Raw genomic sequence first — 27,630 nt, forward strand, 5'->3', positions numbered from 1 at the left:
AACAAAGAGGGTATTGTCCATTTGTAACGAGTAAATCAAGACAGATGCATTCCTGGCTGTTCATACATCAGTAGGATGACATAATGTAGTAAATCGAGAAGCCCATCCCTGCTGCAATATCACTAGTTTTTCTTCAGAAATCCAACCCAACAGGTGTGTATAAGTGGATTAATGGATGAGCAGGCATCCATTTTTAAAAAATGGGACCAGATGTATGTGAAGGGATGGGGTTCTCCTGCTGGTCTCCAAAACCAAATTCATTCCAAGCTGAAAAAGAGGTGTGTGCTTAACGCCTGCAGTTTGCTCCAGCTCAATGCACCTGTTGGAGCATGGGCCTGATAGCAGGGACAGTGCTGGGAGAGGGCCCAGATAACCCTGCTGCTCCCAGGGGACAGCTTGGATGTGGCATCCCTCTTCTGGAGGGCAGCAGAGCTATAAAGCACATATCTATGTATATGCATACATCAAAAACTACAATCAGGCAGGTTTGCAAGCACACCTTTCTCTCCCAGGCCTTAAGTTCATAAACATTTTACAAGATGAGCATCTTGAACCTAACATTTACCTGGAATCATATTGACACACTGAAAAAAAAACCAAACAGACAAGATTATTAAATTCTCCTAAATAAATAGTAAAATGGGAACTGATTCATGTGTTACAAGTCAATGAGTTTTTCAAGAATATTTGCATTAACTCATGTTCATCACAAACCACATATATTTTGGTTAAGGAGCAAGGATTTCATAGAAGAGATTTCTACAGCTTTTTACAAGGGGAAAATCAAACCAAACAAAACCAAAAATGATCAATAGAAAAATTTCACACTGAAATGAGAGAAAAGCAAATATACCAACCTTTTTAAAGTACATTTATAGACCTTAAAATTACAAACCGCTGAGGTAACAGTTTGCAGAGAAGAACATTTTGTTTTTTTTTAAGGTAGATCAGTGTTTCCTGGACTAGGTAAACTCTGGGAGAAACTGACAACAAATAGGCTCTTGGGAAAGAAGATGATGGGGGAGATTGGCTGTTGTCAGTATGAGAAAATGAGCTTTAGAAGAAATAATTTGAGCTGTTCTGTCCCCTTGTTCACCTCTCAGTTAAATCTAACCATTTGGGAGAAGAGATTGACAACCTCTGGGTCCATAAACCAACAGAAGGCTCTGATTTTGGTGTTCCCAGAAAAGCATAGAAGGGTCTGGGATTCCACTTAAATCAGTAGTCTGTGCATTTTGAATGTTTGGGGTATTTTTAGTCACTCTATCATAAACCATATGAAGCAGAAATGGATGGACTCTAGAAAATGGGCAGAAAACAAGGAAGCAGAGGGAAAAGCCTTCTAAATTTCACCCCAGGGTGGAGGTATCCACCTGGCTTATGGTTGCCCACAGAAGGGCAGTTAGGCTGTAGTCAGTCTGCCTACAAGGAGGTGTAGGAGGGACTGTGGGTGGGCACATGTATTCGTCTGTCTGGTTTGCAGCTCTTGGTGTGGGCAGGAAACACAGAGATCTGCACATCCACACCAAGGACATCCTGGGCATGTGTGGGTGCAGGAGATCTGTGTGTACATGGGGGAGGCTGGGTCCAGAGCAGAAAGAGAATTTTGCACTCTGCCTCCCATCACCTGTGCCTTTTCGTTAAATCAAGTTTAGCATGGAAAATAATCATTCTATTCTGTTCTATTCATTTATTTATTTATTTATTTATTTTCCAGCTTTAAATAGCTGTTTTTAAATGCATTGCTAAGTTTTTCCAGCAACTGACAGCCATAGTAACATGCAGCCACTTCAGGGTGCATTATTTACTGAGATGTAAGGTGGGTGGCCCTTGATCCACACCTGCATACTCCCTTGGGAACCAGTAAAGCTCAGGTACTTCATTTCCTGGGAAGTCTGATTTAGAGTGCAGCTCTCCTGGTATCATCTCAGTAGAAACTGAAATGTCACGTTGACATCAGATCTGCAAAGTGAAGCCTAAACCGTTACCAGTTTATTTTCTGTATCAAGAAGCTGAGAGCGTATGAAAGTTACAGAGGCTGGATCAAAGACAGCTAATCAGAAGCCTAGATAAGCGTGCTGAAGGGAAGACAGGGCGATACAGTTTAAACAAAAATCACTGTGCAATTATTTATACAGTCAACATGCTGTTTTATAATCCATGATGAAATACATATTTACTGTTATGCTGTGTTCCAAAGTTTGATTTACTCACACAGTTATGTCTTAATTGTAACATTTTATTGCAAGACAAAGCAAACAGTCCAGCCCCCACATCGACATGGTGTCACTGATTCCAAGGGCAAAATCCCCTTCCCTAATGATCAAAGACAGAAGGCGAACTTGAACTTTACAAGAACCTATGGTGGAGTTTATAAAAATGGAAATGGTCTGGGCCTTTGGATCATGTAGTTAAGGTAACACACCGAAAATACTAAAGAAACTTCTCCTTTTGCCATGGCTGCAGAGCCCTGTGGGCACTCAGACCTGACTGCTCCCCACCTCAAAGTACATGTTCAGCACATTCACTGCTTTTATGCTACCTGTTCTGTAGGTGAAAACCGAGTAAAGCAGCCAGGGGTGTAAGTGGTGAAGGAAGGGCAAATTCATCCAGTTACTGTGTTAGAGAACTGGGAATTTGCATTATCACAAACTGAAAGGGGGTAAATTCCTCTCATCTGCAGTTACCCTTGAACATAAATTTCCTTTATGTGTGAACATAACTTTCCTTTATTCTTCATTTTTTAATCCTATCTGCAGGTGTATTCCTCAGAGGAGGCTCTGATAACGACATAACCCAAGAACTATATATACATATGTATACTGGAAAGCCATTTGACAGCAATTAATAAGAGAACATCAATTAAAAACGAGAAGAGTTAAAATTTTCAGTAATTCATCCCCTCCATTTGTACATAAAGCCATTAGGTGGGACCAATTACACACATTGTCCAGCATCTTTCATTGCTGTGGTCAGGAGTGGTGGGGACATCCCATCCCATCTTACCCTGTCCCATCACATTCCATCACATTGCATCTCATCCATCCCATCCATCCTTTTGGTCCCTGTGGCTATTTCACTCTGAACCCAGAAGCCAGTGCCATGTCAGTGCTCCCAAAAGGAGCCTCTGTTAACAGGATCGCATCTCCTTTCATGCTGAGTTTTGCCATGTCTGAATGTCCAGTGGTCTGAAATGGCTACCAACACTTGTGTCGTGTAGTTGCACAGACTTAAAGGAGAGGGTTTTCTGGAGAGATTGTGAAATAAATCCTTGTGGTGATATCTGCGTTTTCTTTTCTGCTCAGTGATCCCATGGTAGGCCCCTTCAAGGAGCCAAATCCTATCTAGGAGCAGGAATGAGCTTCAGGCAGAGCCTGCATTATGCAGGTGATGTGCAAGTGCCAGTGCCTCTCTGGTCATCAGGTATTATGAGGTGGCTTGTCTGCCATTCATTTAAAGATAAAATTGCAAGGATCAGGACCAAAAGGTACAAGAAAGAAAGCCATATGTAGCCTCAGGTGGGAGGGCAGTGTCCCAAAATGTTTTCTTGCGTCCTCATTACAGGCCTGAAGCCTTTTCCTGTACAAAGAGCACCTGTTCTCTTATAAGTTGCACACCAGCCTATTTTCATTTCGCTTTTGCCTCTCTCTTTACTTATTGCTAAGAAAGGCTTTGGGGTGCTGGCAAGCTTCCCATCCTGAACCAGAACCCTTGTGCCAAGTCTCACTGCCATGGGCAGTTATGACCATGGACTTCTGCATGCTGCGAATCAGTGCCCCCAGAGGCTGCCCAGGATCCCACAGCAGGCCCTAAAGTGACACCTGAGTTCAAGGCATTGGACTGAACAGCCTAACTGAGAAAAATCCCATTAGATCTTTAAAAATGGTACTGGTGATCAGCTTTGTGCTGCCTGATAGAATGGAAACCCGGCACACAGCTCTGATAATCCTGTGATATTTTGAAGAAATCGTGCCCCCTGCTGATTTAATTAGATTTTTTTTTTTCTTTTGTAGCTTCAGCTCTAAACCTGGTGAGAACATTCAAACATACTGATTAGTGTTCAAGGTCAATAACTCGGATGTCCCACTGGGTAGTAAAAATTTTCCCTTTCAACCCTGAAATAAGATGCTTATTATTGATTTTTTTGAAGCAGAAGTCAGAAGATGAATGGCATATTTTTGCAGGGACAGATTTTTGAGACCATTTGTAGCATTTTACATGCCCTTTGTAGCATTTAATGGGGAAATAAAAGCCTGGAATAACAATACGAATAGAAAGTCATGACTAGGAAATTCTTCAGGTTTACAAAGTCTCTGTGGATGTTTGTGCTTAGCTGCGTGTTAAAATTGCTTCATTTTTCAGCCCACCTTCAAGGGACAATCCTCTGTCACCCATTTGCAATAGTCACGAGCGATTAGTACAGTACAAATACATCACACATAGAACAGCCATCGCTGATGAATGCAGTGGTGGTTCATACCCCAGTACTGACCGTCTCACTAGCAGGTCAGACAGCAGGAGCAGAGAGATGTGAAAGCAAACCCAAGCTTACAGTCCCACTGTGGAGTCCCACCAGAACCTCCAGCGGGAATAGAAATGTCCTGTTCCCACCCGGCGGCTTGGGGTCGTGGCACATGCTGGACTTCAGATCGCCCAGCGCTGCTTTCAGCCGAAATCCTGCTGGTGGGCGCTGAGCTGTTTGCTGCTATTGTTCGTGCATCTGGCAGGGACATTTTCTCTCTCTCTCCCTCCTCTTGCAGTCGCTGGGTTGCGAATTGCTTTCACTGGAAGGTCGTTGAGTACCATCTAGTGGATGTTCTGGGAAAATAGCTCCCACAGGTCTCAGGAGACAGCAGCGGAAAAAGCCGTGTGTTTCTGGTTAGGATACGCGGGGATGGATTACAGTAAGCACAGCACACACTAGAAGCTGCAAAGATAAGAGCTTCTACTCTTTAGTGAAATCAAATATGAAGGGCAAACAAGATGAAAAATCAATACATCAGAGAGAAACTTCTCGGTTTATTTGAACTGCTGGATGTGGCAGCACACAAGGGCAGAAATACCTGCAAGGCAAAATCAATCTGCCAGCAGCGTTCATTGCCAGGAGGAACCTGAGCTGGAGCTGGGCCCTGGCCTGTGGTCTCTGGGGACACACTGGATGGGAGCACTGGGAGGAGCAGGACAGATCCTCCTCACCTGTTATCAATTAGATTTATTAATCTCCTCTTTTTGTAATCAGCCATTAATGCGTCTATCCACTTATCTACGTATTTATTAATGAATTTAATAATTTATGAGTGAAATTATTAAGTAAGTGGGGTTGTTATGAATTTAATAATTAGCTATTAATGTATTTCTAATACTTCAAACATTTCTTTTCCCATGTGTAAGTGGTGGGTCACGATCACTCCCAGTCGCTCCTTTGGTTCCCCTCCTCAGGAGGAGAAGCTCTTATGTCAACACAAAGACCACTTACAAGTTACTATCACAGGCAAGACAGACTTGACCTGGGGAAAAAAAAAAATTACTTTGTTGCCAACAAAAATAGATTTGAGTAGAGAGAAACAAACATTGAGATAGCAACTCTCCTTCTCCATTTTCCTCGACTCACCTTCACTCCTCCAGCTCTGACTTCTCTCCCTCCTCCCCTGAGAGGTACAGGGGAGCGACTGCACCAGGGGGTTCCTCCCCAGCCTGTGGTGGGGGTCTGTAGAGCTTGGAGTCCCTCATCCTCCCTGCTTCCTTCTCCTATTCTGACCTTGGTGCTCCCTCCCTTGTTTCTGACTTCTGCCTTCCCTGCCTATCCCGTGTTTTCTGCCCTAACATGTCCCACAGAGGTGCCACCAGCTTGGCTGCTCTTTCAGCACTCTCATCGCTTTGCTTTGGGTGGATGTCAGACTAAACGCCTTACAATTACTGGGCTCATCCTCATGCCATTTTAACAGCGGCCTGATGTTAACACTGTAAAGCTTTGGGAATTTCCCTTGAACACCAGGATGTGTTCACAATGAAGATAAGTAGGCCAATTATCTGTAAGCAGATCTTCCAGGTCTTCTGAGTATGTAGCAAGACTTAATATTTATGTGCTACATATTTTTAATATCTTCACTTATCATTTATCTAACATGTTACTTATATCATTTCTCTCTGATTTTGAACATAGCCTCTTTCTAAATGCATATCAGAGATATTCAACTTTCTTGGCCTCTCTTCCTCCATCTCCTTACACTGGATTTGCTGATTTTCAGGGAGATTCATCAGATTCAGCCCTTTGCATGTCTCAGTTTTATATTTTCTGATCTGAGGGTTTCTAACTGCTTTGAAGTTTCTCCATTAAGGCCATGTTGCAGTGTTACTGACCAAAAGTGTAGCAAACACCCCTCTTAGAACTTCTGATACAACGGGTCTCAAGCTCCTCAGTGAAGTAGGCAGTGCAATTACTGCTGTTTTAAAGGTGAAGGGTCAACTCAGATTCATTAATTCTGCGTAATTTTTGGCTATATTTTGGCCAAGACACCTACAAGACAGCATGGAACTGCAGGCAGACTTCCAACCATCATCAGCCAAGGCTGGAAGTGGCTTTCTACTTAACTGGCCCTCGACAGACACATAGCCATGACTTTTCTGACACAGTCTGGAAGCATTTATCTAAAACATAAGATTTTTGTGTGGCTTTCTCCAGAGAGCCCATGGGTCTGAGTGGTGGGTAAGAGAGGACTTGGTGGATGAAAGAATGCCTGCCTTTTTGCTCACTCAACAGCTTTTGGTGAGTTTCACATAGCAGGGATGTGCCAGCTTCAGCCATGGACAGCAGTCTGCTGTATAGAACAAGCAACAGTGCTTATGTATACACAATCTCAGGCATAAACATCTGTAGCAAAAAATACATTGGCTTCACCAGCACTTCAAAGAGAGGGAGCGAGCTACCACCTAAAGTTAATTTTCACCCAATACCTGCCACTTTCTTTTGCAAAAGGCTGCTCCAGTGTCTCATGCTCCCATCTACTGATGTGCTGGACTTGTCAGAAGTCTTAGTCTTGGACCCACAGTTTTAAAAGGATTTAAAAGGGACTTCAGAAGCCAGGCTGGCAGTGGGATGTGAGCTTCCCCTCAGTGCACAGCACACTGCACCCAAGCCAGCTTCCTTGCTGCCCACACCTGTGAAGGGCTGGTCACATTCTCCTGTGATGTGAGGGACACCTGGCCCATGGGGACCTGCTGGCTTTCCCCAACACTTTCACTGTTCTCCAACTGGAATGCAAGGATATAATTCTGCTGCAAAGTTAGGCTGCAAAGGTACCAGGTTACCACAGGGCACCCTGTGTCCAGGCCCTCAACATTCACTCACTCTTTGGAAGAACCTTCAGACTCTTTCCCAAAAAGCATTACCCTTTTTATTATTTAACACAGATATCTCAAGTCACTGCTGTACTTTTCTTGTTAAGTTCACACCATGTCTCTTTCCTCTGTTTTTCTTTCTTTCCAGAAGTGACAGTTTCTCTGTTTGAGCTCCCATTGCGTCATCCCCCCTCCACATCTGCCCCACATTTTTTTGCCTAACAGCATGTAATTAATCACCTGGGATTTGTAATAAAACACGACGCCCATTTAATAGCCTGAGTCACTGATGGAGCAAAGCAGAACTAGAACATGAGAAGGATGGCAGAGCAGATAAGGCTCTCACTGGCAGGCCCAGAGCAGGGGGCTGTGTGACACCAGAACCGGGTCTAGTGCTGTCCCACTGCTCAGCTGTGCTTGGGCAGCTCTTCTGCAGACTGGTCAGCAGGGAGCAGGGGAGCAAAAGAAGGCAGAGGGAGTGGAGAGCAGCCCGGACCAAAAAGGAATAAAGTGATGGGCTTTGGAGTTTGCTTCCAGCATTCAGCAAAATTCCTGTTTCGCACTGCAGGAACTGATTGGGTCTCTTCTCACTCAAGAAGCAGAACCTGCACATGGAATAAGGATGTGAGTCACCAAGGAGCAGGATCAAAGGGCAGAGCCAGCACTGCCCAAGTTCTTGCCAGTCTTGTTTCTGTGTGTGCCAACCACATTATAAACTCCTTTTTTTTTTTTTTTTTTTAATTAGAATAAAAATTAATGAAGAGCTAACACACACAAATTACCTGCCCTGCTTTTTATTATTTAATGAATAATCTCCTTACTTTATAGTGCTGCCAGGAGGGATAACACTATGGTTAGGGAATGACTACACTACCTTCTCCAAACTTGTTTGTTTCGCTCATCCCTGCCTGTAACAGTTGGAAAACACACACAGCTTCTGCTGCTACACATCACGAAGCCTCTGAAGATACAATATAGGGCTCATCTTTCAATCTTTCTTCCCACAAGGTAAAAAAGTACAACAGACAAAAAAATACACAAGGGAAGCACCTGAAAGTGGTCTTCAACCAATGCAGAGAATCTCCTGAAATAGAAGCTGAGAGCATTTGTTTTTGGTGATATGTGGACACTTTCTGAATGCCCATCAGTTAAATCTTTCATGCCAGGGAATACCCAGCCTGTTGCTACTTACAAACCTCCTCCTCAGTGAACTGCAGGAGCTGGGAAAGGCTCCAGATTTTCCTAAGGAAACACCACAGTGATATATACCTTCAAGCTGGGTGTAACTCTGTCACCACTAAATTATGTCAGCCCCATACAAGGCAACCTGTTAATAGTTTACTGCTTGTGTGAAACTTATAAAATTCAAGTGCCACCCAGAAAATGTTTTGTAAGTGGTCGCAGTCTTCAGCAGTTGGGATTTCCTCCTTCCCTATGGAACTGCCTGTAAAAGACATTCCGTGCATATTTTGATGTATTCACTTATTTAAATAGACCAGTGATTGGATATTGGGAAAAATTTCTTCTCAGAAAGAGTGGTGAGGCACTGGAACATGCTGCCAGGGAGGTGGTGGAGTCACCATCTGTGGAGATGTTCAAGAGCCTTGTGGAATGTGGCACTGAGGTCAGTGAGCACATGGTGTGGATGGGCTGACAGTTGGACTTGGTGATCTTAGAGGTGTTTTCCAACCTTAATGATTTTTATGATTCTTTGAAAACTAAACTAAGCCTAAGGACGAAATCAGCAGTGAGCGCACCATCATTTAAAGAGGGGTTGAGATCAAAGGTTTTTATGATCTATAATCTTTTTACTGGACTTATACTTTCTACTGGACACAAGGGTGATTCTACTGGGCTTGTGGGCTTATGGATTTGTGGGCTAAGGAAAAATGTTTACTTTGCTGCAGAATTTCCAGCCTCAAGAACTTGTATTCTGACTCAAATATTCAGGCTGCATTGTAAATGGCTGGGAAAAAAAAGAAAAAAAAAAGAAATACAGTTTACCACCCATCTTTGGTCGAGTCTATTATCAACATCTTTCCAAAGCATTGTCCGCAACCATGAGGGCAACTTTATCAGTACAATAAAGAGTAACAGCTGGGGCTTTAAAACCCAAGGTCCTGGCTTTCTTAAAATAAAGAGCATTAATAAGCAACAATGGAGACAGTTCTTATTTCGACTGCTTCTGCCAGTCAAATAGCAGAGGGCACAAAGAGAACAAGTAACAAGCAGTAAGCACATCCCATGGATTTTTTAATTTACCTTATTCCTCAGTTCTGAAGGAAGTGATGATAAAGCTGTGCTGAATATGATGTTTTTTAAAAAATTATTTACTGTTTACTATCATCATCATTTATTTATTTATTTATTTATTTATTTATTCATTCATTCATTCATTTAAATCAAGGATTTAGGACACACAGAAGAGCTGTTTTTTATCCTGAGCTCAGATGCAGAACACCCCCCTTATCAGACCTAAACCGTTTCGCTGCATAACCTTTGTGTCCAGCACCAGGCTTACAAACAGAGCTGTGCTAAGCAGAACAGGTCCTGCACAGCACTCTGCTGTGCTCCCTGCTAACAAACAACAGAAGGATTCCATTAGCTTAAGGTGCTGTGCTGCCAAACTTATTACACCAACACTTAAAGTGAGAACAGAGCCCCAAGTCCTATTTCAGCCAAGCTGATGCATTACTTTCATCATCCTTGCTTTGTGCATCCATAACTCAGCCCTTCACAGGCAGCATGTGTCAAGATGTGTTGTGCAGTAAACATCAGCAACATTTTTGTTAGATTAAAATACTGCACATGCAAACTCCTGCCTGAAGCATATTTAATAAAATAATAGAAACATATCATAGAATCACAGAATGGTTTGGGATGGAAGGGACCTTAAACTCACCCAGTTCCAACACCCTGTTTGGGCAGGGCTGCCCCCCACCAGCTCAGCTTCCAAGGGCCCATCCAACCTGGCCTTGGGTACTTCCAGGGATGGGGCACACACAGCTCTCTGGACTGCTGTGCCAGCGCCTCACTGCCCCCTGAGTAAAGAACTTCCTCCTTATATCTAATTTAAATTTCTCCTAGCTAAAAAGATTAAAGACTTTCCCCCTTGTTCTATCACTATTAGACCGTGTCAAATGTTGGTCTTTCTCCTGCTTACAAGCTCCCTTCAAATACTGGAAGTTTGCGATAAGGTCTTCTCGGAATCCTCTCCAAGTTCGACAAGCGTGGCTCCTTCAGCCTTTCCTTATAACAGAGGTGCTCCAGCTCTCTGACCATCTCCATGCCCCCCTCTGGACCCACTCCAACAGCTCCTTATCCTTCTTGTTCTGGACGGGGCCCAGTCCTGGGCATAGTTCTGAAGATGGGGCCTCACAAGGGCAGAATAAACAACAATCACCTCCATCACCTTGAAAATGTCAGAAAGCAAGTGAAAAAATATCTCTGCGTGCACTGCTGCATGAAGCAGGTTTTTCCTCAGTAAGGAATCTGCCACAGTCAACTCTGTAGAAGTTCAAAATATATCACCCGTCTTGTCCTGGGGTTTTACCAAAGTGATCATTTCATCATTGCAAAAGCTTTAAATAAAATCAGTATAGAAAAAGATAAAAGTTTTCTGTACTGATTTTTCTATTATTCTCTGAACTTCTTAGCCTGCAAAGTAGGTTACACAGTCAGTGAACTGTTAAAAATGCTGTAACACCATCGAGTGTTCTTAGCGAGTGAGAATTCCCTCTGGAGTGAAACTTGCCTAGAAAGCAAGCAGCAAAACACCATGAATTTCAGTATGAAAACTGATATCTGTGCAATAAAATACTTGAATTTGTTACCTGAATTTGAAATAAAAATTTATATAGAAATTCAGTTTTTATTAGACTCTAATCACAAAAGCGGATAGCTTAGTATGAAGTCTCTAACAAAGTGATATTATAATGCAGGGTTCTGTCCATCTCCCACAGCCACAAGGTTAGGAGTACACAACACACATTCTCAGTATCACAGAATCCAAAACTGGAGTTTCTTGTTGGAGTTTATTATTACTTTTATTATTTCGAGCAGGAGGAAATAATGAGATTTGATCACTCCAGCATAGTGAAAAAGTCTACATCTCGGTATAACTAGAACATCCAGCTTTGCAGAGATGCTTTGAGAGCATTGTACATGAACACACAGCTGCTGGGGGGCATTTCAGACTGTGGATAAGTCAGCTCAAACATCCCAGTGACAGAGCACAGCAGAAAATCAGCTCCTGAACACACACAGCGCCCTTGACCCAAGAAGATGCAGCCATGCAGCAACAGTGCAGGAGCACACATGGCTTCAAGACACCTAAGGGGGAAAAAGAGAGCTACATAAAGCCTCACTCCCTGAGGGTGAGTAAAACTGGAACAAAATTCCTCTTAGGCCCAAATACTTATCCTGGCCCTGATCGTCTCACTCACAACTACCATAAGATCCTGCTGTGAAGCCCTCCTCACTTGGGAATAACTTCAGTAAGCATGTGTCTGATCTGAAGACACATACAGAGAAGGAAGTAGGCAAAAGGAGCCCTACAAGTACTACTTTAAGCAGTTACATTGCAATTTTCATCTTCACTAAGCACTGCATTGCTGTAAGAAGCTACCTGGGAGCTCTGCAAAAGGCTATTGATCAGAGGCTCCAGAGTAATTACTACTTGCCATGGTTCCACTACAAGCACTTGTGGTTGGAGACTGCAGGCTCCCCTTCTGTTTGTTGCAATGTAAGACAGAAAGCATTTTTTTTAAGTACTTCAGAATCTAGTTATGCATAAATACGTTACTCGTATGCTTCTACGATGTCCATGAATAATAGATGTATGGCAGCAACAGCTAGACAACAGCTGTACAACAGTAGTTAAACTCCTTTAGAACCTGGAGGCAAAGGCAAGAACCAGAGGAGCCAGCACTGCACAGCCCCAGGCTTTTGACTCCCTAAAGTCTTTGACTTAAATGTTGACACTGGTCTCGTTTCCTCTGACCAATACACTCCAAAGGTAAGGACAGGCAAAGCACATCTTTGAGCAACTTAAAGAACCAAAGATTTCCTTCCATTCATCAGACTGAAACCTGCTTGATCAGGATTTAACAGGCAGCAGTGACTCCGTACCAGGTTCTATCAGTTCCCACATACTGAACCAAAAGTCAAATTGCTCTTTTTCTTCAAATATCCTCTTTATCTGTCAAGAACTGCTGTTTTAACACCATCCAGTCAGCATGCCTCAGTCAGGCCCTAGACAACTGACACCACAGTGACGGACGCAGTGGCAATCTTGCCCATAGATACCATTTGCAACCATCTTGATAATCAATCGCAATGGGACATCTCTGGCATATGAGGCAATCGCTGGGTGTCTGTACGTATGTGTTCACTGGGGATACTTCAAAATCTTACACATGAAAAGGCAGAGGAAGGCACTGGTCCAAAGACAGAAAGCACTGCCATCAGAAGTGCCTTGGAGAAAGTGCTTGGTTTGCATCCAGGACTGCTGTCATCATTCTGATGACAGGAGCTGAGCAAGCAAGCAGGTAATGCAATCCTTCCCCTACCAAAATGTCCTCAAAGAAGCAAACGATGCTGTAAAAAAAAACCTAACATGAAAAACAAGAGGTCCATTCTATTCTTTTGAGTCATCTGATTTCTCTAACTGAATCACATCATATGTTTATATTAATTGGTAGTAGGGAAGAAATACTATGGGAAAGATACCTGGATAGAGTGTTACTATCAGCGTATGTTAATCACCTAATGAACAAGTCCTGCTCTGTGTGCTGTGTGCATTTTCTAGGAGGATGCAAGCAGTGAGTTGAAGCAACAATTGCAAATGATGTAAGAAATAATTGACCACACCACATTCTGCTATGATGGCAGACTTGATTCTCCACTGCCTGGCACACAGTGTCTATTTGCATTCTGGTGCCAGGAGCGCAACACGGGTGCAACTCAATATTACAAACTTGCTTACAGAGATGGTAGTTAGGGATGAGCTGTGAAGGAACTTGTCGTACACAGAAACATGTACTTGTGAGTTATATCTCCTGTCAGAAGTGCTTGATAGTCTGTGGGATGAGAGACCCGACAGTAGCACAGCACAGCATCCAGCAAAAGCTAAACTACATGGCTTTCTGTTTTACCCCATGTGTTAACACGTCTAAGACCAAAGAACTGGTAGCCTTACATTGAGTGCATTTTCACTTACCACCACCTTCTTAAATCAGATGTAAGACTGACTGGGACTTTACAGAAAGAACCATTATGCTTATGTGTCCAGGTGTTGCACCCACCTTGCACCATGCTGATTGTTCCCCCCCTCTCCTGCACACCCAGAGCAGGAGCCCAGCACTGCATGATGCTGGGAGCATAAGAGAAACGCCTTTCACCCAACCTCCTGTTTCTCCCTGACTGGAAAGAACACATGGACCACAACTGAAGCTGATACATGTGCTGCAAAGACAGAATATACCCCAGGAGACACGTAGGATAAGTGGACATCCTGTTTTCAGAGCCAGTATGCTATCCTTTCAGGGAGACATCTAACAGCAGAGAATCTCCAAACTTCAAGTGAGAAAAGATGTATCAGAAAAACATCCCTTGAACCTTTGGGCTATCTGACAGATACCATCAATGCAAAGCTTTGAAATCAGCATGTAATTTAAAGACGGGACAGAATGTTCTGGGGGATGTATTAAATCAAACTCCAGACAGCATGAAAAAAAAAGTAATGTTTATTTTTCTTGTTTACAAAAGCATTAACACCTTATGCAAAAGCAGCATTCTGACCCATATATTTCCCTCATCCTCATGGGATATTGGCAGAAAGCAAGTATTTTTTTTTTCTGTTCTTTAGGGTTAAACACACTCTGGTGATGTAAACAGGAGCCACCCTGATTTCCAGAGCTCCGACTGCTTACACTAGCAAAAGGGAGACCTGTCAGAGCACAACACACTGAATGTCATGGTGGTGACTTGCTCCAAGTGCCAAAATATCATAACCCGTGCTTCAAGCAGAGTGAACTATCCAGATTCTTCATGACCTCCCCATTCTCTTCAATTTCAAGTGAAACTGATCCAAGTACTGCTTACACATGATGACTGATACCATGCTAACGTGATGTGAGGCTTAATTTTATGTACCATGAACAATTTTTCTCAAGTTTTTAAAGGACAGCAAGTGTGCTCAAAAACATTTTTAAGAGGGAGTTCTTTGAGCACAGCAGTTTTTTACTCTTTTCTTACCTGTCTCCCCCACATCTGGATGTCAAATGCTTACTCTAGAGAAACAAGATTAACCCCCCAAAAATGTGCAGTATTTTTATTTTGCCTTCATCTTTTCCTCTTGATCTGGTAATGGTCATATACTCAAATAGCCCATGCTTTTGAATCTGTAGATAAACTTTTATTTATTTATTAAGGGTTCTCTTAAAGTATGTGATTGCAATGACTTCAGAGACTTACCTGGAGCAGATTACTCACACTGCTTCCCACTAGAAGACAGCATCATTCCTCAGCTCCTCTGAGGAATTGCTACCTCAATTTATTACGCTGGGAGAAACAGCTCTGGCTTGTCCACCACTCTACATCTAAAATGACTGACAAATACTATCCATGTATATAAGACTGATATTGGATCTATAGATCAATGAAAATTGCTTCATTTAAGTGCTTGAGTTGTAGGAACTATGCTATTAGTTCCTGCCAACCTCACGCCAAAGAAATATAATTTACTTCACACTCTGAAAGAACCTGCTAAGAACTCATGTATACATACATAGATACACACATGTATGCACACATACTATATGTGTGTGTATGTGTATACACGCAGAATTTGTTTTATTTTTGTACACTGTGCAAAGTGCTAAAAGAATCCAACAACTGTCACCACTAGAGATGAGGATAAGTCAATTGGTATCACTTATATGGCATCAAATAATTGTATGGTTGGTCCAAGAGTTTTGAAACTGTTAGCAAATAATTATAATTTCAATTTTAATTCTGTGTACAGCAGAAACATTTTTACACATACACATACTTTTGTGGCAAAATTCTGTGGAGCCTTGGACTAAGTGATGACTTCAGCAGAACTGGCAGTATCTCACATATACAAATCTTGAGAAAGAGAAATCTGCATAGTCAGAAACAGTGTAGCAGGAGAAGGACTCAAAACAGCAGCATTGCAGAAACTCAGTGTGATTTTTTTTCCTCATAGAACTGCCAATCTCTCAAGCTGGTTTTATTCACGTGTCCAGACATGATGTGCATCTATGCATGCATTCTCCCAAAGCATTGTCTGTCTCTCTCTTTTTTTTTTTTTTTGTATCAAACAACCCAGAATTTGAGGGCAGGATTCCATGTGCGCTGAGGGGAAGAGAGGATTCGACTTTCAACTCTTTTAAGTATTTGCCAACATGCAAGACACAATTCTTACTTTATGAAGTGTAGCAAATGTAGTCAAACTTGTACTACAATATTTCTCGGTATGCTCTTTTTGGAGCCAGATCACATTAAACCTATCAGGTTATCCAATCTGGCTTACAGAAAGAAAGACAAAGTAAACAACCAATTTAATACAAGACAAGGAATGATACAAACTTAATGGTTAGCTGCCCACATCCCATATCAAACAGAAAGAAGCTACTCTTTATCAAAGTGGAGTAAGCTACCTGGAATTAACACTAGGGTGAGAGTACCCACACCAGCCATTAACCTGGAATGGCAGGTGTGCTGTAAATCTGCTGTCCAACTTGCTTTGTAGTTATTTGCTCCGTTAGCCATTCCAGAGCCAGCCAGCTTTTTGGCTTGTAGTGGCATCTGTGCAAGAAAGAAGAATAGAGCATGTTCCCTCTTCCTCATGCCATATTGCATAAATGCATAAGAATCATAGAAATGAAAAAAAAATATATAAAATAAAAGCATCATTACAAAGGCTGGAAGAAAAATCATGAGACATAACACGTAGGAAAACAAATGGTCACGTTACAGCTCAGCAGAGCATTCTCTCCGAATCCTATATTCTGCCATAAAGTCCACAGCAGTGGATATTACTGACGAACCACTCTGGCAGTCGAATGAACTCCAGCACCAGGAATTATTTCCCAGTAGAACAGATCATAACCAGCCCTTTTTTTCCTACAACCCATTTTTTAGGCTTAGATAGTTTTCATCAAAGTGACAAGCTACAAACCCAGGACAGAAAAAACGTCCATATTGTGCAAAATAGGTCACAACAGACAAAATGGGTATTCGAGATGCATAAATGTGTGCCACATGTGTAACTCTCTATACCTAGAGCTGTGTGTTCTTCTGTCCCTCAATAACGTCACCACTTCCTCCATGTAAGTTCATCACTGACAATGAGTGTTTCTGGACAGAGCTGGGCAAAGCGCATTTCAACAGCAACAGTGCAGCTCCTGCAGTGATGAATAAGGACCCTGAGAGTTCAGCATGTGGTTTCTAACTCCACTTGCATTATACTCACCACATCTGCAGCAACACAAAAACTCTGTCAAAATTTTCATTTTGTGTGGAAGGGAATTAACTCGTATCCATGTTTACTTCACAAAAGGAGTAGGAAGAAGTCCATTAATGCATCAAGTAAGAAGAAAAGCTACTAAAAGAGGCTTGTAGTAGCAGTTATGACTAAAATCTGATTAGCAGAATCACTTTGTCAATCAGGTTGAGAAGAACCAAGAATATTTAGGGACCAGATTTTCAGAAGCCCAACTCTGATATTCACATTAAAATGGTGGCCTGACTGCCAGCAATATTTTGCCTGCAAGTGTCTAGCAGGCAAATCATCAATTGAGTATCGATGGGCATCCAACAGTAGCAGCATTTTCAGCATTGTGTTTGCTGTATTTGGAACTTTATAATTAAATTCTCTTTCCCCCAGTAAAGTACCTGTCCTGTTGTTAGCATGACACTACACACTGTACTTTTGAACAGACGTCAATGTTGTTTTCTCTCCATCATAATGTTATCTTACAAGTTTCAATGTCAGTCAGCACCACAGGGTTAATGTAGGTCACAGATAACAAAGCCACAGGCCTGTTTAAATTGCTTGCTTCACACAATGACCGTCTCATATTTATAAATTCTTAAAATGTTTTCTTCACTTAGCCATGCCAAGCACACCACTCCAAAACTTGAGTTCACATTAAATGAAAATATTGATGATTTGACCCAAAATACCTGGAAATAAAATCTCTTTTACTCCGAAGGAAAAACTTCCTCCTCAATTATGTTAATGGATATTTATATTAGAAGACTCTGTATTTCAGAAATCAGTTATTTAATGCTCAATATTCTTTTCAGCAGATGAAGAGGTAGGTATATTTCCACACAAGGAAAAAACAAAAACAAAATAAAAAAAAAAAATCAAATTAAAAAAAAAACCAAAAAAAACAACCAAAATAAACCTGTAACAGACACTAAATTAAATCAAGTAATTTCTGAAAAGTCAAACACTGTTCTGACAATACATAAACATGATGTTTCTGAAGATACTCTTCAAGGAGGACAAGAAAAGTTGCGCGTTCTGGTTAGATAATACATTGTAAATTGAAATTTAATAAATTTCTGGAAAGAAAACACAAGTATTCAAACGCTACTTCCTTCCCCCCTCCCTTCCCCAGAGAAATGTGGGTGCCAACAAAGCTGGTTGCATCAATGGTAGTTTTAACTTTTGGACTGCTAAACATAGAATTAACTGCAATTCTTCCTTACATTCACCAACACCAGCAGTCTACAAGTTTACACAGAGATCATATGCATGATAATTACATAATTACAATAGAAATTCAACTTTAAGTTTTGTTCTTAAAACAATCTTCATAAATAATGAAAATATCTGTGTTCTAGCTCTTCAATAACCTAAGGTTAATTGGTACAGATAGTGTTTTTTTCTTCCTTTTATAAACCAAACTGTAGGTTCCTCACAGCCAACAATGGTTAAGGCCAGGATCAAGTTACTCTCCTTTTGCTTTTCCCTTTTTCTGCTTTTTTCCATTTTCCACCACTGGATTATTTTCTGGTTTGCTTACTCCATTTGCAACAGCACCATTTGCTATTTTGCCATTCTTTACAGGTTCCTTGGGCAGCTTATATGTCCGATAGTAGAAGTTACCAAACAAGAAAATGAAGGTGATAGCATAGAAAATTACACCCCAGTGCATCCATTTAGGAAAAGGACAATCAATATAAATAGACAATGCTGTGTGGCCAATAGTCACATGGAACTGCACCTGAAAGACAGAAAGCACGTAATCAAAAAGGTTTGGATATATTTTGTAGGTCTGCACCCGTGCATGCTAATGTATTAACTCATGAAAACTGAGAAACAGTGAAGCAGGGGGAAACTGTATTTGGCTGTCACAATATGCAACCTACTAGCTCTAAAGTGGATTTGAAAACTCAAATAAACAAAGAAACAAATAAATAAAAACATACAGAGATATATTCAATTGTAATAGATATTCCTTTAGATTTTTCCTTAAAACACAGTGGTGATTTCATGGTACTCAGAATAGGATAACCACATGCTTGGTAACTGACTGCTTGCAGATATGAGTGTTGAGGAGAGTTGTTAATGCCAGTCTGAGGTTGAGTTGTGAAGTCATCTTTAGCCCTTTTCCAATCTCATAATGACCCTTATTATGCCATTAATAAATAAGTCATTGTTTGTTGAAAATAAAAACCTCTTAGAGCTTAAAAATGCCCATGATTAGTAATAAGTATTTAAGAAGACTTCTTCACACAACAACGGTTGTATACTTAAGCAATTACTTTAACTGCTTAATTACATTTAAGAATATAATCATTTCTAACTAGACTTGTGAGTATAGGACAGCTAAGAACTTTAGATAGGGACAGCACCTGTTCCAAAGCTGTACAGAAGCAAATCTACTCAGAGGCAATAGCTCCTCAAACGAATGGAGAAATTTTACTTACCAACTGCAATATAGTCAAGTACCGTTTCCACCACAGATATTTCTGAACTTTAGGGCCACAGGCAGCTAATCCGTAATACATGTACATAATAACATGAATAAATGAATTCATCTGAGCTCCAAAAAAAGCTGTCCAGAAACAGAAGGAAGATTTCCATGTAATTAAAAAAAAAAAAAAGCATCTATTCTAGTATTATTCACACAACAGTAAGCATCACAAAGCACAGGGCATGCTGGACTTCCATCTTTGAAACATTCGGTTGTGTAGTGCAGACCTCACTGATGACATGCACTGAAATAGCTGTTTGTGCAAGTAGGTGTCACTGCTCTCATGGAATTACTTAAGCAAAAGCTTTTTATAATGTTTTTGTTGAATAGATTGAAGTCATGCATTACATGTTAGTTACTGTAGTGTAAATGCAATGGCTTTGCTAAGGGAGCTATTAAAAGCAGTATTTGACAGTGTAAAGTATAAAGCAGTTGCATCTGAACTTCAGTTTGTTAAGCTGTAATGAAATTGTAAAGTTAACATCTCAGCAAGACATCAAGAAACCCACATGGAAGTTTGAATAAAGAGGCCAAAAAACAACGCAAAGCAAAACCTCACTTGTGGCTGTAAGACGCTTAAGGGAATTGCAAAATTAGTTTGTTTAGATAGCTCATCTCTGTTTTTTTTGTTTATGACTTACAAAATCCAGCATTCTTAAATAAAAGTATAGTACTTTTTCCAGGATGATCCATGCTGGAAACAAAGATCAGTGTTTATGTTTGCGTTAAGATCTCTTTGCTCTTTGCATTTAACAGTGACAAACTAGATCATGTTCAGGTCTTGTTACTCTACCAGAGAGGCTAAAAAGGAAGGTGATGTATAAGATCAAGATAATGCAAAGAGTAGCTGCTGAAATCAGACAACTTGGATACCCACCTGTGGCAAACTACTAGGATAATCTAAATGTTAGATAATATATAACAGCTCTATCTAGGCATACAATATCTCATCTACAAGCATGAGATATTTATAGTAAATGAGAGCCATAAAGTTTTAGGGTGGTTTGACAAAAAGTTACGTTTGGAGTTTACTGTATGTTATTCTAAGCATCTTAAGCATAAAAGCACATTACTAACAGAATTGGGTATTTTCCCCAAACGATCAGCTCTGTAGAGCATATAATTTGAGACAAACAACAACAAAAATAACTCACAACAAAAACAATGTCAAAGAAGGTACAATTTAGGAAAGAGGATGTGGCAGGAACAATGGAATAAAATTCATTGACGTAGGTCTTAGAAAGTAAGGACAAAAAAAAGGCTGATAATGAAATATAGACTTGTGTCATGAATAGGTTTTAAAAGTTAATTGATGGATTTATTGGCTCACCTTCAAGGGAAGGTTTCAGAACTTTATATGTCTCTTTTTACAAAAAGATAGCAAACCCCAAACTCAGACATAATGACAAAATAACATCTCTGTTAACTTCATTACATTTGCACACAGATTGTTGTTCATAATTAGATTTTGCAGTTCTTTGTATCTGCAAAAATCGAAGTTAGGCAAGACACATTCATCTTTCCATTTCATACAGAACAAAGACAGTTTTGAAAACAGAACTTCATGCTTGCAGTTGATGCCCACGAGGAAAAAAAAAGAAGTTTTGCAATTCATTAGACTATGGGCCCTGGTATCTTTTCCTCCCCCACATTTCCCACAGAGGAAGATAATGCACATTAAAGTTACTGCACTTCTTCAATGCTATTTAAACAGCCTTCTACATAATAATCCTAAGTCCAGTAGAACTTTTTTCCATTGATTATAAACAACAATAATTCTGTTATACGTCCACTCAAAATATGGAAGGATGGAAACTCACCTTGTCCACCTGCAACCCACTTAATACCAATCCACCACAAAGTGAACATGGTGAAATGGTGATAGACATGAAGAAAACTAATTTGGTTGAATTTCTTCCTCAGGATGAAGAACACTGTATCTAGGTATTCAATTCCTTTCGAGACATAATACCACCATAAAGCAGCAGCTATCTGTAATGAGAAAATAAATAAATAAATCAGTGGTTTCAATTTACAGTTTGAATGGAATTAAATTATCTCCAGCTATCTAATGCAAGAGAAGAACATCTCTTCCATCTCCCCAAATCCTGGAAAGTGTTGCTGTGGAATCATCAAACATCTGAAAGTACAAGTAAGAACAAAACCAATACTCCATTCATCTACTCTGGATGTAGTAGTAGTATTCTGAGTGCACTGCTCACAAATCATTACCACAAAAAAGAACTAAAAGTACTAATAACATTACTGTCTCTGAACAGTTCACCCAAGGAGTTTGTGTCCTCATTCTGAATCTTGAGCTTTGTGGGAGACTACCAGAGCTTCCCATACTTACAGAGCAACACTGATACAGTCAGAACAATGAGGCTGAAAATTCATGGTGAAATGAGCTGCAAAGGCTGAAACTTCATATTAAGTTTTTCAGTATCACAAGCACATGGATGGGAGGACACCAAATCATTCAACAAGCTAGGCTGAGGTAAAGATTTCACATCTGTTAGGGAAATATTCTACTTAGTTTCTTCTGGTCTATTCAATAACACTCTTTGGAAATCAACATTCCCCTAGTGGCTGTATTCCATTCAGGGAATGGAAGAAATGAGATCATGGCAGTCACACAAGACACACATATAACCCATCTATCCAATACAGTAGTGTAGCACACCTAAACTTCCCCTACTCTCAGTCCACCAATTGCAGCAGATAAAACATGAACACGGCCTCCTGTTGAAACCAGAATACTGCTATACCAGGTTTAGCACAGAAGTTCTGTGTAGTAATTTGCTAATACAGTGATGTTGGAGTACATTGTTTGTGGGGATCCCTTCCAGATCATGAAGCATAGCAGTGACTGTAGCTCCTGGCACTGCAAGTCGACTAGTTTGATATGCAAGGGTGGGACCAGAATGTATCCCAGATGGTGACTCATAAATAGAATTTCAAAATAAACAAACAAACAAACAAAAAAGATGGAAATGACACCACCTGCAAGAAAAGCAGGCAATGTCATAACACACCTATTTGCAAGAAGTGTACATCATTTTTCAGGACTCATCTGAAGGCAAATCACGCTTTCTTACCTTAACGTGTGAAATAACTCCACCACCCACTCAGTCCCCAGGGAAGATAGATAAAGAAAAAAATTAATAAGAGGGCAGCAGCTTCCCGGATGGGGATATTTAAGAGTATGGCTGAGTGAGACAATAGAAACTGGAAGAATGAGCAGCAGAGAACAATCACAGAAACATGAACGATACAGCCCTGTCTGCTGTTTTCCTTCATGTCTCCAAAAGAGCCAGAAAGAAATATATCTCTCCTCAGAATAAGCTTGTCACAACCATAAGTGGACTGGGAACATTTTAAGAAATTACAGCAGAAGCCAAAAAAAAAAAAAAGAAGGCAGAAGAGTGCCGCAGTTCTGCATTGCAGACTGCAGTTTCCCAAAGGGACTGCACAACTTACCGATGCCAAACTGCAGACTTCCGTGTAACTGTTACTCTACACCCTTCTCCCTAGCACACCCAGTACAGCTCAGATCTCAGGAAGAAGACACAAATGTTGTATCAATTTTGTATCAAAAGATACATGGCAAAGTTGAAGAGATGCTTGATGAGAGAGAAAGGACGCCCACAGATAGTGGAGCTCCCAGACATGCATGCAAGTCGCAAGAACTATCAATACATGTTACCCAATACCCAGTACAGTTCTGCCTCTGGGACAAATAGGCATGTGTACAACAACACCCACATCAAGGCTTTGTCTCACACCCATGGATTAGCATTACAGCACAGCATCTTTTACAGATCTTTGCTAAAGCTGCATCTTTTAAATAAATTAAGATAAACATCTTTTCATCTCATGAGTTGACAGTAAACACTTTGGACTGTATCCATGGACAGACCAGCACTCACACTCGTTGGAAGTGCTGCCTTCTGAGAAAACTGCAAAGAATCAATAGGTCAGCTACAAGCAAACTGCCTGAAAAGCTCAAAGCTGCTGTGCATTTTGTTAAAGAAACAGTGGAACAACTGGTAAATTTACTGCATGACATACAGCAAAATGTATGAGAAAAATCCAACATTAAACTACTTTATGCCCAGGATGTTTCTGGAAAGTCATTTAGCACTTTATTTCTCCTCTTTTTAATTCTAACTGTCTTGCAGAGAAAGCAATTACAGCACGTGGATCGAAGTCGGCTTAACTTTTTATCAAAATGCTTCCCATTACTTAAGAATAAAAATAGCCTCCTTTTCTCCACAGGATAATAACTGCTGATTATTATGTTTATATGGATTTTTTGCCTGAAAGCTCTTTTTTTTGTCCTCCTGCTTTCCATTCTGAGGTTTTACTACTATTTATTCTTACAATGGACAGGTTTCAGGTATTGATCTAATCTCAGAGCTCCCAAAGTTTTATCAAGGCATTTTGATCATTAGCTTACAAATGCAGAAAAAAATCAAACGGATGTTACATTTGTTCCCTAAACACATGCAAGCTATCAGTGACAGAAGGTGGAAAGTAGAACAATACACCGACATGTAAGCTATTTAAGGAGTGGATGGTTACTGTAAAACTTTTCCTGTAAAGCATCAAAAGTTATGACCTAATCCATAGTCTTTCTTTGGACATAGCATGAAAGAAAGATATAGCTTAAGAGAAAAATATGCACTAAAACAGATGTACTCCTGTAATGAATAATACTATTTATGACCATACAATTTCTGTCAGTTTTCAGATGCATCAAATGTAAATCTATTAAAACACCAGATGGCACAAAAGATTACACTATAGCCTAGGATTAAGGGAGTCAACAAGAGGTCCAATCCTATGAACTCTGCTTGCTGCAGGGTTTTTGAACAGAGGGCTGTTTTAACATGGAACTCTGCTCCTGAACCCTCTTTTCTCGTTTGAGGTTGAGGCAGCCATCCAGAAAGGGGGTGTAGGGAACAGGACTTCTTTTTTAAAGAGAAGTCATATTCCTTCTGCTTCATTTATAGAATTTTATTTATAGAACCACGGGGCTTATTTTATTAAAATTGAAGTTCTCTTTTCACAGAAATTTAGAGGAAACTATTCAATCTGTAGACTCATTTAAAGAACGCAAGTAAAAGCAAGCAGATTACAGTTACAACCACAACTCATCATTGCGATTACAATCAGCACACTTAAAACTAAAAACTAATTCACTGCAGAATTCACTGCAGATTCTGACTTTTAATTCTCAACTCTCCAGAAATACCAATAGAAGATATCAACCTGTTCTGCAAAACAAGAACACGCATGCATAAGCAGAGGGTGCAAGTGACTATTCACAGACACTAAAACATCTTAATTCACACCGAATTACGAAATCCTTTACATCAAATACTGGAGCTTCTAAAGGAGAACTCCTTGCCTGGATTTACAAGGGCTGCTCTGAAATTAATGTCTCCTATGTTATTACGTTGAGCCACGATGTCAGAGGCAAGTGTTGGTGGGATGGCAGTAGAGGTTGAGCCTTTTCGCCAATATTCCATTACGTTTTGTTGCTGTGCAACAGATGGCAGCAGAGGGGCACTCTGACAGAATGGCATCTGACATGGAATTTGCATATGAAGCAAATGAGTACCATTGAATTTCTCCATGAAGAAAAAATGACACCCATTCACTGAACGTTTATAGAGATGAAACAGTGGAGGTTAGCAAAGTGAGGCAGTAGATGGTGCATTTCAGCAGTGGTAACATGAAAGACAAACCATGTTCTGGATGGCCATACAGAGCTGTCATACCATGAAATATCATACCACGTCTCCATCAGCTCATCTGTGCAGATCAGTAGATTACAAACAGAGAATTGTACACTGAGCTTAATATTGACTTCAATGCCTTGGAAACAATGGTGACAAAGTTTATGCCAGGTGAGTCCCACAAACGCTCACACAGGAACAGAAAGAATACTATATGCAAGTCTGTCAGGACCTACTGAACAAATATTAGGCTGAAGGTGATGGTTTCCTGAATCACTGTCATTAACAGGGACGAGAAACGGTGTCACCACTACCAGCTGGATCAAAACTGCAGTTCACAGAGTGGCAACACATGAATTCCCCATTGAAGGAAAAGTTCAAGACATAGCCCCCCATGGGTAAAACGATGTGCACTGTCTTTTGGGATAGGAAAGGGATGATCTTTCTGGATTTCCCAAAATATGGACAAACCATCAACTCTGACTGCTACGTTGCAATGCTGACTAAGCTGAAGGCTCAAACATCCAGTGTCAGGTCAGAGAAGACAACCTTTCCCTTGCAACACAATAATGCCAGGCTCTATATCAGTTCGAAGACCATGGAGCACACTGCCAAACTTGGCTGGACTGTTTTATCACCCCCACCACATAGTCCATATTTGATACCTTCTGAGTTAAATCTCTTTGGGCTGATGAAAGATTGACTGTATGCACAGCATTTTCCTAGCAATGACGTCATCATAGCAGCTGTGAAACAGTGGGTCACCTTTGCTGGTGCATATGTTTATGAGCATGGTATGGGTATGCAGGATCCCGTTCATCGCTGGCAAAAATGCAGAGCTAATTGTGGTGAATATATTGACATTCAGTGCTTTGTAGCTGAGAACGTGCTCTATCAAATGGTGTTATCTTGCTCTTTGTACTTGGTGTATTTTCATAAATAGGAAATAAATAGGAGGCATTACTTTCAGAGTGAGCTACATCAAACCTTTTTGCTTTTATTTACTCTGAAATTATAACCAAAATATTCCTCTAAGATGCAGCTCCATCAAAAGCCCCTGTTGAGGATTTTTCCCCATTTTTTTCTTGAATGCTGTTTTTTTAAAAAAACAAATCATGAAACACAGTCCTCAACAACCCACCAGCACAGTAAGATGGCTATCCACTATATCCAGAAGATATTTCTGCACTTTTGAAGTCTAGTTTCCATCCCCTGCTAGCTCCAGTTGCCCACTTCCTCTTGTAGGACAAGAGCCAGTCGAACTCAGATGAGATTACAGTATAGATAGAGGTTCAAAACACTAAGTAGTGGACCAACTTCTTCACACTATGTGTAAACTAACTGAAGAATTAACTGTCAGTGGATGTCAGAAGCCTGGTAAAGTTAAAGAAAACATACAGACTAATTCATGGAAGCACACCCCCTGAAGAATCAGGGAAACAAAGAGACTATCTCTGCCTCAGGAGGTCTGTAAGCTGTGGATTGCTGGCACTGCACTCCACGGGGCAAGTGCCACCACATGTCCTGTCTTACACTGCTCCCTTGAAATAACCTCTGGTTATTTGTCTTAAGACAAAAGTGGTTTGGAGAGAAGAAGGAAAACATCCCTCTGTCATCCAAGACTGCCAAATCTTTGCTTTGGAACCGCTAACCAGCTCTCTGGACTCCCTGTAGGCAAAAAAAGGTCCTTTGAGCAGGCCACTACATGGCGACTTCCTATTTGCACTTTATCCAGAAATGATAAAGATACAGAGAAGATATCAGGACTTCTAAATTTCCATTCAGATTGCCTGCCACATGCAATTAGTTTGACAGTATTTGTTCCAGCTTCCCAGCCTCTGTAATAAAGCATGATACTCTGAGAAGTTGGCCAGATGCTTACTTTAGACTCCTTGGTTAAATTCAGTACAATTGTAGAAGTATAGTTTTCTACTCACTGCTTATTGCCTTAAATTGAGAATTTACTCAGAACTACGAGATTATGATATGACAAGATGCTGCTATCTTGCCCAACAGCAGATTAAGCAACTACTGAAACACTTCAGAAAACTCAGCGTTTTTCCCAACTCACCACTGCAAATTGAGCATATTACAACCTAGAAGTTTAGAAATAAAGTTTATGCAAATCCACAAAGTTGCAAAATCTTAAAAAGCTGAGAAATAAAAAGAATCTTGGCCACACATACCATAGGCAATTAATATATTGTACTGGTCATTTTGTCTTCATTATTTAATAATCCTTTGCTCCTCATAATAAACAAATTAGAAGATAATTCTGTTGATCAGGTCTCATATCTGTACAGCCTGTCTTCAATATCAGCCGTTATACAGAAGTTTTAAGACACCAAGTTGTCTTTCTCACTACCACTCCTGCCCCTTACACAGGTGTTTGAGTACCCATGAACAGTCATTTTGTTGAAACATTTTTTTCAAGATGTGTTATAGCCATCCAAGGTACTCAGATCACAACGCGCTTCCATTGCATTTTTAGGAACATGTTATAATCTGTAGTGGATGAAACTTGCAATGAC

The 27,630-nt window shown here is 40.6% G+C and overlaps 1 protein-coding gene across 1 annotated transcript in view; it reads right to left on the minus strand.

Moving 5' to 3' along the window:
• Nucleotides 1–14,068: 14,068 nt before the first annotated feature.
• ELOVL4 (ELOVL fatty acid elongase 4) overlaps nt 14,069–27,630 on the minus strand; it is a 35,450-nt gene continuing 21,888 nt past the window's right edge. The window contains exons 4-6 of the mRNA XM_052696650.1: nt 21,176–21,347; nt 19,309–19,436; nt 14,069–18,602 (exon numbers count right to left, since the gene is read on the minus strand). Of these exons, the coding sequence (XP_052552610.1) occupies nt 18,327–18,602; nt 19,309–19,436; nt 21,176–21,347 (576 nt within the window). The 3' untranslated portion in view covers nt 14,069–18,326. The remainder of the gene's footprint in view (nt 18,603–19,308; nt 19,437–21,175; nt 21,348–27,630) is intronic.

Source organism: Tympanuchus pallidicinctus, unplaced genomic scaffold (genome assembly GCF_026119805.1).
Source record: "Tympanuchus pallidicinctus isolate F22 unplaced genomic scaffold, pur_lepc_1.0 scaffold1, whole genome shotgun sequence".
NCBI lineage: Eukaryota > Metazoa > Chordata > Aves > Galliformes > Phasianidae > Tympanuchus > Tympanuchus pallidicinctus.